Source organism: Triticum urartu, chromosome 3 (assembly GCF_003073215.2).
Source record: "Triticum urartu cultivar G1812 chromosome 3, Tu2.1, whole genome shotgun sequence".
Classification (NCBI taxonomy): domain Eukaryota; kingdom Viridiplantae; phylum Streptophyta; class Magnoliopsida; order Poales; family Poaceae; genus Triticum; species Triticum urartu.
Window position 1 is genome coordinate 733,553,318 of NC_053024.1, and position 16,578 is coordinate 733,569,895.

The window sequence follows — 16,578 nt, forward strand, 5'->3', positions numbered from 1 at the left end:
CTAACCAATCATAAGCCTCCAGATCTTTCTCCCTGTAATATCGGTAAAAATCTGCCCGTAGATATAGCATTACTCATAATTCCCTGCCAAACAAGTAAGCATTTCCATGCACAGACACATGTATAATTCCATAATGAGATATTTTGAATATTAATAATAACAAACAATTTGAATATAGTTGCAGAGACACATAATCCCAATAGATATATTAACTAGAGCCGATCGTTGAAGTCGTCAACAGATTGACATGATTGCAAAAAAAAAACAGATTGACATGAATATTCCTTTTTTTCATACGTCACTGCCATCTCCCTCTTCCCCAAGATTTCACCTATACTCCTGATCCCCTTTCTTTTCGTTATGCCTCCGATCTAGGGTTATGACAAGCACGTGAAGGACTAGCAGGCGTGATGTTTTCTCGTACGAGCTTTTCTTCTCCTATTCTTTGACACCCTCCAAATAGAGCAGGGAGAAACATATGGACGGAAATGCTCTTGATTCGCATTCTCCTCTGGCCTCCAAAAGATCTCTAATTGTAAGCAATTAAACAACACCACCTTCTTCAATTCAATCTCGTTTGGTTGTGTTTTTCATCAGAGCAATCAAATGTGAGCCTCCTCTTCCTTGATTGATCTCTCGTGCGAGCATTTTTTGTTAGAATGTTTGGTTGAGTTCTCTGGTCAGATCGATCAAATGTTGTGTACCTTGAAGCTCCGGAGCCTCGTCTTCCTTTGGCGATCTTTCATGATAGCACTGGTCTCGTTCATCTCCCATTTCATCTGGTAATCCATGCAAACAAACAACTGTCAATCGCCATACACCCAAAATCCCCAATAAATAAATACATACATACACAAGAATTTTCTTTGCTATCGATCGGGGACCCGGAGAACTACTCGTTCTTGTCATGCATCTTCATTACGGTTCACGATGGGATCGGTGGACTACTACGAGATCCTGAATGTCAACCGGAGCGCGACCGACGACGACCTCCGCAGGGCCTACCGGCGGCTGGCCATGCGGTGGCACCCCGACAAGAACCCCACCGGCGACAAGGATTCCGAGGCCAAGTTCAAGGACATCACCCAAGCTTACAACGTACGCTCATGCACGTTCATCCATCCATTCTCAATGATGAATGGAATCTGCGTGTAATGCTTCATCGTTTTGCTTTGCGTGATCAGGTTCTCAGTGACGCCAGTAAGAGGGCAGTGTACGACCAGTATGGGGAGGAGGGGCTCAAGGGCCCGCCACAGCAGCCCGCCGACGACATCTTCGCCGAGTTCTTCGGGAGCACGCCCTTCACGTACTGCAATAACGTGCGAGGCAGACAGCGGACGGCGCGGGACGGCGGCGGCTTGGGACGGCCTCACGGCGCCGGAGACCAGGGCGGCGGGGCGCCACCACCGCCGGTGGAGACCAAACTGGCGTGCACGCTGGAGGAGCTCTACACGGGCGTCACCAAAAATATGAAGATCTCCAGGAATGTCGTCGACTCCAGCGGGTAAATACAGTTTGGATGCTGATCAAATTAGTTTTGTCTAATTTTTTGCATTTCGCTCAAATGAAACATCAGATTTTTTACCATTGCGAATCGAACGTTTTTGTGCAAATTACCTGGTGGGAGGGTGGCAAATTCTTCAGGGACACATGGAAATTTCTGGCAAACAAGGATTTGCTGTGCAAAAAATGCCATGTTTGCTAAAAGAAATTGCCATGCTCGACAACATAAATTGTCACAAAAACAGTCGATTTGACATGCTTAAAAATCTGACATCATATTTTTAATGTTACCAAAATATTATGGCACGTGTCTCATAGGAGGATGAAGACGGAGTCCGAGGTTCTATCGATCGAGGTGAAGCCGGGGTGGAAGAAGGGTACCAAGATCACGTTCCCTGGCAAGGGCAACCAGCAGTGGAACCAACTCCCTGCTGACCTGGTGTTTGCCATCGACGAAAGGCCACACCACATGTACCGCCGCGACGGGAAGGACCTGGTCACGGATGTCCGTCTCACCCTCGCGGAGGCCCTGGGCACGGTGATCGTGCTCCCCACCCTCGACGGCCGAGAACTAGCGGTGGACGTGGGCGGCGGCCAGGAGGAGGAAGCCCCCATGGTTCGCCCCGGGTATGAGCTCGTGGTACCGATGGAGGGCATGCCCATCGCCCGCGAGCCCGGCCGTCGGGGAAGCCTCAGAATTAGGTTTGATGTCATATTCCCGGACCGGCTCAAGCGCGGTGCGCGCTTGCAGATCAAGCGAATCGTGGAGGCCGACGCCGCTTGAAGCCTAGATGTCTGAGACATATACATGTATGCTTTTTTTCTTATGAAAAGCTTTAATGGCAGATTATATTATGTGTGTAAATAGAGCTACATCACCCGCAACAGTGGTGGATCTAGCCCAATTTATTAGGGTGGGCCAATATTGAGTTTGGCTGGGCTTTTTTCTACTTACTAGTAATGTGTACGTGCAATGCACGTTGATATTAGGTAATATATTAATTACACGTAAATATTAGATATAATATTATTTGCGTATTAATTATGTAATTAATATTGGAATTAATATTTGATATGATATTTACTGCACACTAAACGTGTTGAGCGCATCATTGAAGCAGCCTGAGTCATTGGATTGACCTGATTTGACGGCCGGGATTTGTTGGATCTGCCCCTTTAGATCTTTTTATATTGATATAGATAGATCTATTTTCTTCATAACGATATGCGCTTGGAAAAAATCTTAGGGTGGGGCCCACCCCGGTCCCACCATGGTCCCCACCCTACACCCTATTGCATCTGCCCTGACCTGCAATTACATGAACAAGAAAACATTGATGGATCCATATTCCAGGCAAGTCTTGGGCATCCACCCTGACCCGCAATTACATGGACTTGCTAGAACATTAGCTGCTCTAACAATGAATAACGATTATCTGATCAAAATTGTGACATAAAAAGAGCACTCTTTGTAAATTGCCGCAGCCGGTCCAATGGAGTTACAATCTTGTTGCATGATCTCAACGACCTCCGTGCAATCAATTTTGTTTAAGAATTAAGCCATTAAGGAGAGCACAAGCCTCAGCCGTCGTGGCATCATCGATAAATGGAATGTCGCTACTTCCCGTTGTGACAAAACGACTACGATCATCTATGATAATTGCACACGTTCCTCTGGCACCAGTCATCATAGAAGGATGCGTCAACGTTAAGTTGGTGTAGTCTTTCTTAGGACATTGCCATCCATGCCGGACAAGCCCCCGAAGATAGCTTTGTCTACACTCTTATGTAATTTGTGACCAAAGCCACAATAGTATGGGCAGTTCTAGCCAGAGATTGGATTGTTTGACCGTGAGTTACCTGGCGGCATTTCCACAAATATACTGAATGATTGTAGCAATTATATCATTGTGAAATACCTCCGTCAAGAGAGGTGCTATAGCAGATTTGTCCAAAAGAAGTCTCTCTAAGATCGACAATTCGTCATCACCGATAGCACAAGCACTTTGAATTATATCATCAATCCCAAGATTCATCCAGATATCCTTTACGTGCAAGCATTGGAACATAGCATAATGAACACTCACTAGCCACTCGAAACCTATCGGTTCGCCAAAAGCATTTCTGAAAAAGATGAAGTTAGGTACCGATGAATCATCCGCCCCCCAAAAACATCAAAATCCTCCCTATTTGCGGCTAATTCAATAAAGTATTACATTGTATAGGGTATATCTTTTCTCTTACGATAACAATGTTAAATGAGTAGACTTGTGACGAAGAGGAGTTTGCCCTTGATGATATGTTGGAAACTGTACTTAATCATTTTGAAATTTGTTTTCATTTTTTATAAAATTAATTATTTTTAGGACTATCATATAAGTACATTTTGGAAAGCAATATATTTGTGTGATGTGGCTACATTTAGGTATTTTTCGTAAAGATGAAAATCCAGGAAAATTCAAGTTTACTTTTGGAAGGATCATAAAACCATGAGAGAAGACCGTTGGAGGACACTCACCATGCCCATGCGTGACTTGGTGGGTCCCCCTCATGGGTTGCACAAAAGGAGAACCAAGCCCACGAGACATCTCCCATACCATCTTTTGGCCGAGGGTTTCGTCTCCCCTACAAAATGGACCACCTAGTTATGTTTTGATATTTAAATACTGCGTGGCGAGCACCATCGCAAAAAATAGAGGCCAGCAGATAAACATATCATGTCTCCGCAGGCATTGATACATGTATTTTTCATCATAACTCCTTGGGTCTTCCCCCACATATCCCAATTCAGAATAAATCATCATAAAAAATAAAATTATCTTGCTAATTAAATTTATTATTTAATATTCCTATGCTCATTGCAACATGTAAGGACATGACACCCGCGACACCATGCGGATGGGTCGGGCCCAATATGGCCGTTTTGGTTTTCCCTTTTTTCGTGGTTTTGGGGATTTTATGGTTTCCGTTTTTCCTTTTCCTTTTTCTCTTTCTTGGTCTTTTATGTTTTCCTTTTTTTTTTCCTTTTTCTCTGTATTTTATTTTTTATTGTTATATGCTTCCTTGTTTTCACTTTCTTTATTTGTGGGTTGGGGGGGGGGGGGGGGGGGGGGGGGAGGGAGGGAGTTATATAAGCACATTTTGACAAATGCATGAGCATCCTTTTAATACACATAAACCAGTAATGTAACACACATGATTAAATATTCTGAAATGATGACTTGTTTTCCAAATATATTAACCGTTTGTCGTATGTAGTGAATAATAAATACTACATAAACACATTTCCAATATGCAAACAACTTTTTTAGATAAATAGTAATAAAATTCAAAAATAAGTAAAATGAATGGACTAAAAAAGAAGAAAAATGACGAAATAGAGAAGAAAAAAAATGCTTAGGCCTTGGCCCAACTAGGCGACGACATCGCTCCGATCGGGTGCTTGTTGGCCGGCCCAAGCTCTCGCAGATTTGAAAAGATTTCATCGATTTTTTTTTTGTGTTTATAATAATGTTCGTGTCTTCAAATGTCACTCATAAAATCATGAGTGGTCAAATTTTCAAAAAAGTAATTCGATTTTCTCAAAAAATGTTCATGGTTTTCAAGAATTCTTTGGGTATTCAATTTTTTTCATAAATTCAAAATGTTGCATTTACAAATTGTTTGGGTTTTTTTCAAATAAAAATAACTTTTTAACAATTGTTTGGGGTTTGAAATTTTTGTTCATAACTTCCTAAAATGTTAGACTTTTTCAAAAGCCGTTTCAGTTTTTCAAAACATGTTCGTGTTTTTCAAGATTTTTTCAAAATGTCAAAAATTATTCCTGATTTAAACTTTCTCAGACACTCAAAATCAAACAATTTTGAACCTACAAATATATTTTTTTAAATGCACGCATATTCATATTTTGGAAAAGAGATATTGTTTCTTCAATTAAAATCATTTCTCATACATTTATAATTTTTTAAATTGCAAATATTTTGGTAAAATGGGAACAATTTTTGAATCTCCCATTTCTTTTAAAATGCAAATGTTTTTTGACATTTGCAAACAGTCTGATAAAAAATTCTAATAATTGTTGAGACTTTCATTTTATAAAAAGGAAATAGGAAAGAAAAATAGAAACCAAAAGCTAATAAAGAAATCAAACAGGAAAAATCGCATTTTCAAAATTTAAAACAATATTTTAGACTTGGTCGTGGCTGCTGCTTCTTATTATACACGTTTTCCTAATTTCCAAGGAAGCTCGTTAGTTGGTCTCGCAAACGACCAACACTCACAAGTGGCACCCTAAAAAGGCTCTTTTTCGTGATTTTTTTTCACTGTGCACAACGCGTGGCATAACAGAGATCACTACAGGAAGCAAAACAGAAAGCTTCCGAGTGTCCCAAAGGCTTCAGAGCAAGTCTTGGTTTCTTCAGCGCCATTATTTCTACTCTTGCCATGCACAATCAACATGAGGAAGAAAGCTCAAGTGATGGATAGCCCGTCCATACAATAGTGAGGAAAACCGAAATTTCCATTTCTTTGTTTTCGGCTTCGGTGCGTCGGGTTTTAACCCCACCCTGAGGGAGCGATGTCGTTGCCTAGTTGAGTCAAGGCCTAAGCGGCTTTTCTCTATTTTTTGTTAATTCATTTTTGCTTTTTAAAATTTATTATTATTTTTTAAACTTGTTCAAAATTTTGAAATTTTGTTTGGAATACCAAAAAAATGTTATTATTTTCAAGTATTGCTTACAATTTAAAAAACATGTTCTAGAATTTTTTAAAAATGTTCACATTTTTTTCACAAATTTAAGAAAAGTTTGCATTTAAAAAATTGATATTTTTTTTAAAAAATAGGTAGTTTGCAATTTGTATTCAAATTTTTCATCGATTATTGGGAATTTGTTAACTATTTTTGGAAAACGTTTTGAAGCTTGTAAAGTCTTCATACACAATTTGAAATTCCAAAATCATTGAGAAATTTCAAGAAATGGTTAGAACATAAGAAAATGTCCATATTGATTGATACTGATGGAAATTGCAAATAACTGAAGCATTCAAATTAGGAAAAACTACATGCTCAATGATCTACTAGTCTAGTCTAGTGTCGCACACTCCTTTCGAATGGTGAGTTTTCTTACTATGGATAAATGACTCCAACTTATTGCTGCAACCTAGCACGGACATATGAGACATCCATGCCAGATTTCAACGACCACCAACACCTTTTGCTCGTTGCAACACGTCCGGTCGTTTATCGGCCCTTTTTAATCAAGAAAACTCCAGAAAATGCAAAACTTGTCAAAAATCCAAACAACTTGGCATGCAGCCTGGAATTGGTCATATAAGCTGGTGGAATAATTTTGGGGTCATTTTACGAATGTCAAAAGACAACGTGCTGGCCTACCCGAATAGTCTCCGTTGAACATGATCTATTTTTAGGCACTATTAAAATGACCCCAAAATTTGCAAGCAGACGAGCAAGCCCATGGTAGGCATACATGCTAGGTTTGAAACGACTTTTGACACCATATGCAAGTTGCGACACATCCGGTCATTTATCGATCTTTTTTAACCAGGAAAACTCTAGAAAATGCAAAACTTGTCGAAAAGGCAAATGACTTGGCATGGTGATTTTAATTGTTCATACAAGGCCATGGAGAAAAGGGGCAATTTCAAGGATACCAAGAAACAACATGCACTCAGACGGAGCCTTCTGGCCTACCCGAAAACCCTCCATTCAATATGATCTATTTTTTGACATTGTTAAAATGACCTCAACTTTTGCAAGAAGGTGGGCATGCCCATAGTAGCAACCATGCCAGGTTTGAACGATTTCAGACACCGTATGCAAGTTGCGACATGTCTGACATATTGTGTCAAACTTGGTATGCAGGTTGCACCATGCCAAGTTGTTTGGGTTTTCCATGACCTTGTATGACCAATTAAAGGCACCATTCCAAGTCATATGACATTTATCGGCCTTTTTTAGAAAGAATTTAAAATCATAATTTGAATATTTCAAAATTTTGAACAAGTTTCAAAGATAATAATAAAATTCAAAAATAAGAAAACTGAATGGACAAAAATAAACAAATAAGATGACGAAATAGAAAAGAAAGAAAAATGCTTAGGCCTTGGCCCAAATAGGCGTCAACATCGCTCCCATCGGGCGCTTATTGGCCGGCCCAAGCACTGGCAGATTTGAAAAGATTTTATTGATTTAAAAAATTGTTTGTTATTTGTGACAATGTTCGTGTCTTCAAATTTCACTCATAAAATCAGCAAAATGGTCAAATTGTCAAAGAAGATCGATTTCTTCAAAAAATGTTCATGATTTTCAAGAATTGTTCGGGTATTCAAATTAAACAATTGTTTGGGTTTTAAAATTTTGGTTCATAAATTCCTATACTATTTGAATTTTCAAAAACTGATTCAGTTTTTCAATACATGTTCGTGTTTTTCAAGAGTTATTCAAAATGTCAGAAAATATTCCCAATTTAAATTTCCTCAGAAACTCAAATCAAACAATTTTTGAATCTGCGAATGTTTTTTGAAAATGCACGCATATTTTAAAAAATGGGATCTTGTTTCTAAAATTGAAATCATTTTTCATATTTTTATAATTTTAGAAATTGAAAACATTTTGATAAAATGGGAACATGTTCTTAAAATTCTGAATCTCGTTTTTTTTGGAAATGCAATTTTTTTGGACATTTGCAGACAGTCTGATAAAAAATTCTAATAATTGTTGAGAATTTCATTTCAGAAAAAGGAATTAGGAAAGAAAAATAGAAACCAAAAGCTAATAAAGAGAAGAAAAACAGGAAAATCGCATTTTCAAAATTCAAAACAATGTTTTAGACGTGGTCGTGGCTGCTGGTTCTTATTATACACGTTTTCCTAATTTTGAAGGAAGCTCGTTAGTTGGTCTCGCAAACGACAAACACTCACAAGTGGGAGGTGCAGGGTTTGATCCCTTGCACTGGCACCCAAGCTCTTCTTCTTGATTTTTTTTTTCACTGTGCACAACGCGTGGCAAAGTGGCATGTAGGAGCTCCCGAAACGTACTCCCTCCGTTTTTATTTAGTTCGCGTATTAGCTTTGGTCAAAGTCAAGCTTTGTAAATTTTGACAAAATTTAGAAACAAAAATATTAATATATACAATAACAAATCAGTACCATTAAATTCATTATTGAATGTACTTTCACATCATATAGATTTGTTATGTTAAATGTTTATATTTTTTTCTATAAACTTGGTCAAACTTTACAAAGTTTGACTTCAGTGAAACCTAATATGCAGAGTAAATAAAAACGGAGGGAGTACGATGATAACAGAGATCACTACTACAGGCTCCCCTAAAAAAAGGAACACGCTACAGGAAGCAAAACAGAAAGCTTCTGAGTGTCCGAGGCTTCGTTTCTTCAGCGCGAAAGTCATATTCTGAGCTCGAGCTCAGATGTTCCCTTTATCTCAGCCGTTGTGTAGCGCTAAGATTCGGACCACTGTCAGTATTTTACTCTGTATTTGGAGGAGTATGCCGGGCTTTTTCGCAGGTTGTGGCCCACTCAACCACCGCATTAAATGCAACGGCCGTCATTGTCACAACCACGGCTCAGATGAAGAGTTGCATCATGAGCCACGGCTCAGTCGTCAGCCACCAAACGGACGTCCCCCCACGGCACCCATTAATTCAGCTCCTCCCGCATCCTTCCACTGCAAGATTCCTCTGCTGCCATTGCTCGCTGTCATGGCCATGAGTCAGCAGATACGATAGCAGTTGGATCGTGCTCGCCAGTCCCCTCCACTCCACCTGCTTCTGGTTCCATAGCAGCCTCCGGATCAACATGAAGCTTATCATCGATGTAGACAGTAGCCACCAGCGCATGGCCGTGAACTGGCGAGCTCTGTTGAAAAACAAAAAGACAGGAAATTGTTCCAGCTCCCAGTTTTCTTCAAGGAAGAACAGTTGATGCAAAACAAGAACTGCATTCTGGAAACATCCCATCAAAATTATTGGCATACCTGAAATGATCCATTCAACATGCGGGAAACAACACTCCCATCTGATCGTGCAGACGCAGCCTGGTTCACATTTGCCTCTGAACCAACCCCCCCTTCTGAAAACTGAAACCATGCTTCCATTCTTACAGAAAGGGACAAGAGGAAGAAAGATCAGAGGGAGAAACAATTCAAAAACTAGAGCCACGTACCTCAGCGCCGCAGCCGATGCTTGCACCCAGTGTGACCCCTGTCAAAACAGAGTCGTACGCATCACCAATGGATCGCTCCATCTCCTAATACACCTGAGATCTGTGTGCTCAAACCTTACCCCTGAGATTAGTTCAAAATAAGGCTGAAGCTAGCTCCATCTCTCTCCTTGGGCGTACGAGTTGCCACTGCTACATCTAATTACATGACGTCAATACCAAAGCATTTTTACCTACATAAAAAAATTATAAGCAATAATGGCACCACCACCACAAAGAAGCTCTTCTGATCAATCAAGAAATTTTAATGCGACGATATATACAAGTAGCGACAGCATGCAGGGCTGAACAGAAAACAGTCAAAAGCTCATGGAAGGCAACATGCAAGTATGAAACAGAGGACAAGCAGTTGCTTGTCCTTGACATCGAGTCAGTCTCTCCAAAATCAGCCATAGCTTGCTGCCCACTATGGTTCTGTTCTCTTACTACTATCATTGGGTTTGATTGGTTCACCACATCTCCCTTGTCTGCAAGCCTATCCTCTAGACCAAGACCATCTCTAATTTCTGCGTACGGTAACATTACTGACAAGTTCGACTTGAAGAGGTCCATCAACCGATTGTACACTTCCACACTGGTGTCACCGAGCCTGACCAGCTCCATCGCATGCATTACATGGTGAAGTGCCTTTATGCGTACGGGATGTTCTGCATACTGTCTTTCTGATATTGTGCTAAGTGTGCAGCAGTATGTCCCGAGCATCCTTCGTCCACCTCTTCACGATGCTTCGCTTGTATTTCTTTGGCCCAAATGAAATCTAGCAGCTGTGACAGAAAAGCCACAACTCAATACCGGATCGGGAAATCCATCATTCAACCAGAAATGAATCAAAATGAACCGGCAATCATTAAGCACAAACTTTCAACACATGACTGCAAAGTAGGCCCATGTGTGCAAATTGTCCGCACTCACAGTCGAATTCATTGCCTCCGTCAAGCATAGTTACCTTGTATGACACTCTACACCACTTACTCTTTTCTGCTTCGCTATGGATTGCAACATATGTCTTGTGTGTCTCGATCTCTTCCACATGATAAGCTTCACATTCGTACAATATATGACCAAACTGCTCAAACATGGCCCTTGTATATATCTTGCTAGCATGCCTCTCCACTGCCAGGTTTGCTCTCATGAGTGGCCTTCTCTGTATTTCTCATCAGTCAGCATCGTTCTAAAGTAAACTTTTATATGCAACGAGTGGCACAAATGTCGTACGAAATATATTTTCAAGATAACACTTACAATTTGCATTCTTTTCTCTTCATAGTTCTCCTCTGATTCCCGGTCGAATTGTAGCCTCAAGTATTTGTGCACAAACATGTGCATTGGGCACCCAGGAGGCACGTGATTCTTCAGCATATGGTTCGCACTCTCACTCCTCTGTGAGCTGGTCATCTTTGTACAAAAAACCCTTGAAATAAGGTTTAGCCCATTTCTTCTGAATCTCGAACAGCCGAATCATTTATGGGTGTGCCCTTAGTTTGTATTTGTCCAACAGTAATTCCCACCCTTAATCAAATTCATCTTCTGTCAGCATATGGTTTATCACTTTATAAAATCCAGCCCTGAAATCACTTTCTTTGTGTACAGAGCACCCAACGACTCCTTTGCTTACTTCAAAATGTGCCATTTGCACCATCGGTGTGTCACCCCCGACATAATGTTATCGATAGCCAATTCCATAGCACGGTTTTGGTCTACAAAACAAGGGAACAAATCATAAACAACCATCTCTCTGTAGCACGAAAAATATACATCAGCTAGCCGACAGTACAGAAGGAGGATTCATCATTTTTCCAAATATAGATAATACCTGCAAGTATGGTCACGAGTGGAGAACCACCCATCATTCTTACGAATTCTGAGAAAACCCACTTGAAACTCTCTTAGGTCTCGTCGCAAACAAGAACACCAGCCATAATCACACTCTGGAAGTGTTTGTTAACCCCAACAAATAGGCCGAAAGGCATGTCATATAGGTTGGTACTGTATGTTGCGTCGAATGTTATGACATCCCCAAACGAGTACTACAGCCTGCTGCGCCCACTTGCCCACATCAGATTCTTGATTCTACCTTCACTGTAAGCTTGGACCCTGTGTTCTCGACACCAGCTGTCACCTGCAAAACGTTTACCAAATTTCGTCAGTTAGTAATTCTTGACAACAACTCAATTGATTCATTGAAGTAGTACCTAGAAGCAAAAATTCGTACTCACCGCACACCCACAAACTATTTCCTGCATCCATTTTGTCCTCTCCACGTTCAGCTGGATCTTATTGTATCAAATGCCAAAGCCCTTGTCCCATGAGTACAAATTCTAGAAGTCATACGCCTCACCCACCGAGTCAAATCTAGTGCCAATAACTAATGTAATCATATTATCAGCTGGGTTCCCAACAAAGCTCCTGACAGCCTTCTCAAATGCATTGGCGCGGGTTTGGGCAAGGTGCTGCAGCTCCAATCGTCAACCTTGCGAAAGCAGGCAACTATGAAATTAGTTTCCAAGGTTTCAACCATCATATCATATTAACTAAGTGCATCTTATGCCCTAGTTCTTCTAATCCAGCAGTCAATTTTTCTAAACTCACCTTGAATTTTTTAAATCCTGCAAAAATATGATTTTCCTTCCTATTCTGTCATAATCCATACACTAACTGAGCAAAACTATGACTCATTTTATCCTGCTCCAAATTGAATGCATGATCAAATACATCACTAACCTTTTGTTCCACCTAGGGGCTCAGGGATTCATCTTTCCGGTTGACAGTTCCAAAGCCGGGGGAGATCTCTCCCTCCTTTCCACCGCCGCGTCAGCGACCGCCAAGATCTGGGCGTCCGCGCTGCCATCCGCCGGTGCCAGCTCCCCCGCACCCTGCTCCGCCACCAGTCCATCTCTCATCGCCGGTGCCTGCTCCACCACACCCTGATCCGGCAGTTGCTGCTCCGGCACAGGAGGTGGCACCATACTCTCGCCTGCCTCCTCCAGGAAAGAGGATCTGTTCGATGAGGAACCAAATCCATCTCAAGCACTAAATACAGATCACTAATCCAGGGACTAAACCACGGGAAAAAGAAGGATTTACATACCCGCGTATGGACTGCATCAAGAACTCCATGGTCTGTCGCCGGCTCGCCTTCTCTCGACGACTCCAGTCCCCAACCTGCAATAGGCCGAGAAGACACTAGACGGTGCATCCATTTCCCCCTGACCCCACCAACCGGAAAAGGCAACAACCTAATCCACGGATCAGACGTGCACGGCGATTCTGGTCCACGGCTCGCCTCGTCTCAGTCGAACGGCCGTCAGCCCACCGCATACGTATTTCTCAACAGTGTCCCTTTTCCAGCAGCCCACGAGCAATTGTATAAAGAAATCGCCCAGATCTATATCTAGTACTGAACGCCCAGGATAACGAGCTCATTTGAGCTCGGGTCCAATAACTCCACGTCCTTCAGCACCATTATTTCTACTCTTGCCATGCACAATCAACACATAAGGAAGAAAGCTCAAGTGATTGATAGCCCGTCCAAATAATCGCATCTCCTGCTGCTGCTGCTGCTGCTTCATACATAGCCTCCCATGGTCTGGGCTTCAACGGACTAGGCTCTGTTCACAAATGACGACACAGGAAATCTGTAGTATGCTGATGCAGCATCAAAGTTGACACTGAAAAGGATGCACCGGAGAAACCAAGAATTAACGTAACGCCAGTTCTGCTGAGAGGTGTCCAAGCTCCCTGTGCATTCCTCAACTGACGAAGCATTTTCTCTCGTCATTGCGATCCTTGGATTCAATCCCCATCTCTCAAGGTTTTTTCAGTTGGGGAACAGGGTGCCAACCTGAAAGCAGAGTGGACACGTGACCCTCTCCACTTCTCCACTCTAGGAGTGTAATCCAGTCCTGTTGTGCTCTAGACGATCAATATAGTGGGAGGCAGTTATGCAGCACTTTCTTTGTTTCCTAAAACATTTCATGAAAAATTACTACCACTACTTGGCTAAAACAGTGCGCACGCAAATCCAAGAGTCGGGACGACATGTCATTTGTTGTCACGGTGCCTACGCAAAGGAAGTAGCATCTCTCACGTGCATAGTACTCCCTTCGTCCTTAAAAGAGTGTACTTCCAACTTTGTTTGAGGGTCAAACTATCTCAAAGTTTGACCGAGTTTGTGCAAAAATATATCAATGTTTGTGAAACCAAATAGGTATATGACGGAAATATATTTTATCATGAATCTAATGCTACTAATTTGATGGCATAATTGTTGGTCTATTATTGTATAAATACGGTCAAACATAAAAAAATTTGACTTTCTTAGAAGTACACTCTTTTAAGGACGGAGGGAGTAGTAATATGAAATGAGCCTTCCTAGACGGTCTTGATTCATCAACTCAATCAAAAGAAATACTACAAGGGACAGAGGTGATAATACATGAATATTAATTAATATACACAAGAGAGAAGGGGAGGTTGATACATCGCTACTTCCAAGGATTCCAGCTCTTCAGCACAGGCCCGTTTTGATTCTCTGCCAGCTGGCCTAGCAGGTTTTCCACAACCCCGGACTGCCAGTCTGACTCCTCCAGCATAAATTCCTTGAGGCTTGGGAGGTATGGTAGCCCACAGAACAAACCAATACTAGGACTCCATATGCCATTATAAAACTGCACCAACTCAAGCTTAGGGGCTGCTCCATCTTCAAATCCCACCGACCTGAGGTTTCCTATCGATTTCAGCTGCAGCACCTTCAGCCTTGGGAATGCCTCCCGACAGAAACTGAAACAAACCTCTTCACCAACGAACGAGTAATCCAATAAACATAGGGTGCCCAGGTTTGGTAGGTTCCCAAGGACTTGTATGGCCGCATCATGCTCCGATATACGCGACCTCTCTAGCTTCAGCTTCACGAGATTTTTGAGGCACTGGATCCACTTCGGCAGTTTAACCAGCTTGCCTATCAACTTGAGGCTCTGCAGGTTTTCTGAAGGTGAGGACAGGCCATCCAAGCAGCCTGATAAATGTGTCTCTCCGTGTGATTGCAGCAACAATGACACCAGGCTTCTGAGACGAGCAATTGCTGAACACAACTTTTGACGGTTTCTCTTGTTGATGCCTGTCAATCCTAGCTTGCGCAGCCGGGTGAGCTTTTTTATATCTTTTAGAACAGACTTCCCCACTGAAACGTCCACAGTACGAAGTGTGTGCAGGGTCTTCATCTTCCAAATCCCTCTTGGCACTTCAATACCACCTGGATTTCGTCCTCCTGCCGCATAATAAGGTAATAAGGTAATATGCTGCAACAGAATGCAGTGCATACATCACGTCTGCTAAGTTGTGCTTCATCCTGAAGTATAAGATTCTGTGCCAGACAATTAGGTGCACAACATGCCAGACAACAAATCGCTGACCGTAAGGGCAAACACATTAGCGACTGCTCATCTGCATTTACATATATATCAAAATGTCTCTTTCCTATGTTGCTAGCAAGAATGTGTTGCATCTTCACAAGTTTGATGATGGTCCTTGGTAGCTTTATTATGCTTGTACCTGAAATATCTAGTGTCTGGAGTTCTCTCAAGCTCCCCAATGAATTTGGCAGGTGAAATATATCAGCATGTCCCCTTAGAGAAAGATATCTAAGATGTACAAGCTTCCCAATGTGCTGAAGGTGATGATCAACTAGATCCCACTTGCCCTCCAAATCCAGCACTCGCAGGAACCTCATTTTATCAGAAATATAAAACGGCCTCCAATTACCAAACACTGTCAATGATCGTACACAGGACAAGTCTACTATATTCTCAAACTCACACTGATCACCCTTCCAATTGCTGCTTATAGCAAGATGACGTACCGTGCCTTGGTTGTTTAAGCTGCACCCTTCCTCCAATGTGAAGACAAGACTTTCCTCCATAGACTTTGAGATGGCAATTTCACGAATGAGATCATGGACATGGCAGGAGTCAATTCCCTTCCTACTATGAATTGACTGTTGAGATGGCAGGATCATGCTCCTGCTTATGAGTTCCATGAAGTAACACTCCAATACTTCCTCCACAGACTTGCCACGTACCTCACTTGAGTAACTCTCTGCAATCCAACGACGCACTAAGCGTCTTCGTGCAATCTGCTGGTCTTCAGGAAAGATGGCCAGATACAAGAAACAAGCCTTGAGATAATAGGGTAAACCATCATAGCTTTTCATAAGGACTGCTTTTATGGTCTCAAGTTCTGGATTCATCTCCAACTCAGCACTGATGTGCTCATTCAATTTTCTCCATTCAAAAGCAGTTTTTGGTTGGCTTGCCAAGAAGCCACCTAAGGTGACTATTGCAAGGGGAAGTCCTCTGCACTTCTTCAATATCAGTTTTCCTTCTTCAACTAACTCTGGATATTGCTCATCCAAATTTACGGTCTCCTTAAATACCTGAAATCCGTATCAATCGAGTCATTTAGCACTACAAGAAATCATATACGCACTAATGTGATTGTCTACGAACATATTTACCCTACAGTGTTGAATATATGGGCATGTAGTATATAGATGTAGAAGTGAGACACTGCTACTTTTTGTTAGTTAATATATTAGGTTTCTTTGTCGCCCATCTTTTTCACGTAGTATATCATCATTTTTCTTCCTAAAAATATTTCCCTCCCACCTAGCAACGTACCATGGTTCAATGGTGATTTACTCTGTGCAATCCTACTCTGTCATTGGGGCTTTCGTCAATATAAAGCCAGCCAACATGCCTACTATCTTAAAAAAAAGTAACGAATTTTTTTTCTTTGAACAAACCAAAAACTCCTATAAAA

General features: G+C 41.6%; 1 protein-coding gene, 1 long non-coding RNA gene and 1 pseudogene across 5 annotated transcripts; 1 reads left to right on the forward strand and 2 right to left on the reverse strand.

Annotated features, from left to right (window-relative positions):
- Positions 1-930: 930 nt before the first annotated feature.
- On the forward strand, positions 931-2,287 carry LOC125549516 (dnaJ homolog subfamily B member 1-like). Its single transcript, XM_048712919.1, has 3 exons — positions 931-1,098; positions 1,185-1,504; positions 1,822-2,287. The coding sequence occupies exons 1-3, from the start codon at positions 931-933 to the stop codon at positions 2,285-2,287; spliced, it is 954 nt and encodes a 317-aa protein (XP_048568876.1).
- Positions 2,288-8,706: 6,419 nt separating this feature from the next.
- LOC125546295 lies at positions 8,707-13,042 on the reverse strand. 4 transcript variants are annotated; one of them, XR_007300543.1, is made up of 10 exons: positions 12,851-13,039; positions 12,484-12,759; positions 11,979-12,232; positions 11,576-11,881; positions 11,005-11,459; positions 10,709-10,906; positions 9,825-10,526; positions 9,706-9,743; positions 9,518-9,619; positions 8,707-9,399 (listed from the first exon to the last, which is right to left on the reverse strand). It is a non-coding gene; the product is annotated as an uncharacterized LOC125546295 (long non-coding RNA). The 4 variants fall into 4 exon arrangements; XR_007300542.1 differs by having other exon boundaries at positions 10,735-10,906; positions 12,851-13,037; XR_007300544.1 differs by having other exon boundaries at positions 9,825-10,901; positions 12,851-13,042.
- Positions 13,043-14,246: 1,204 nt separating this feature from the next.
- LOC125547362 overlaps positions 14,247-16,578 on the reverse strand; it is a 29,971-nt pseudogene continuing 27,639 nt past the window's right edge.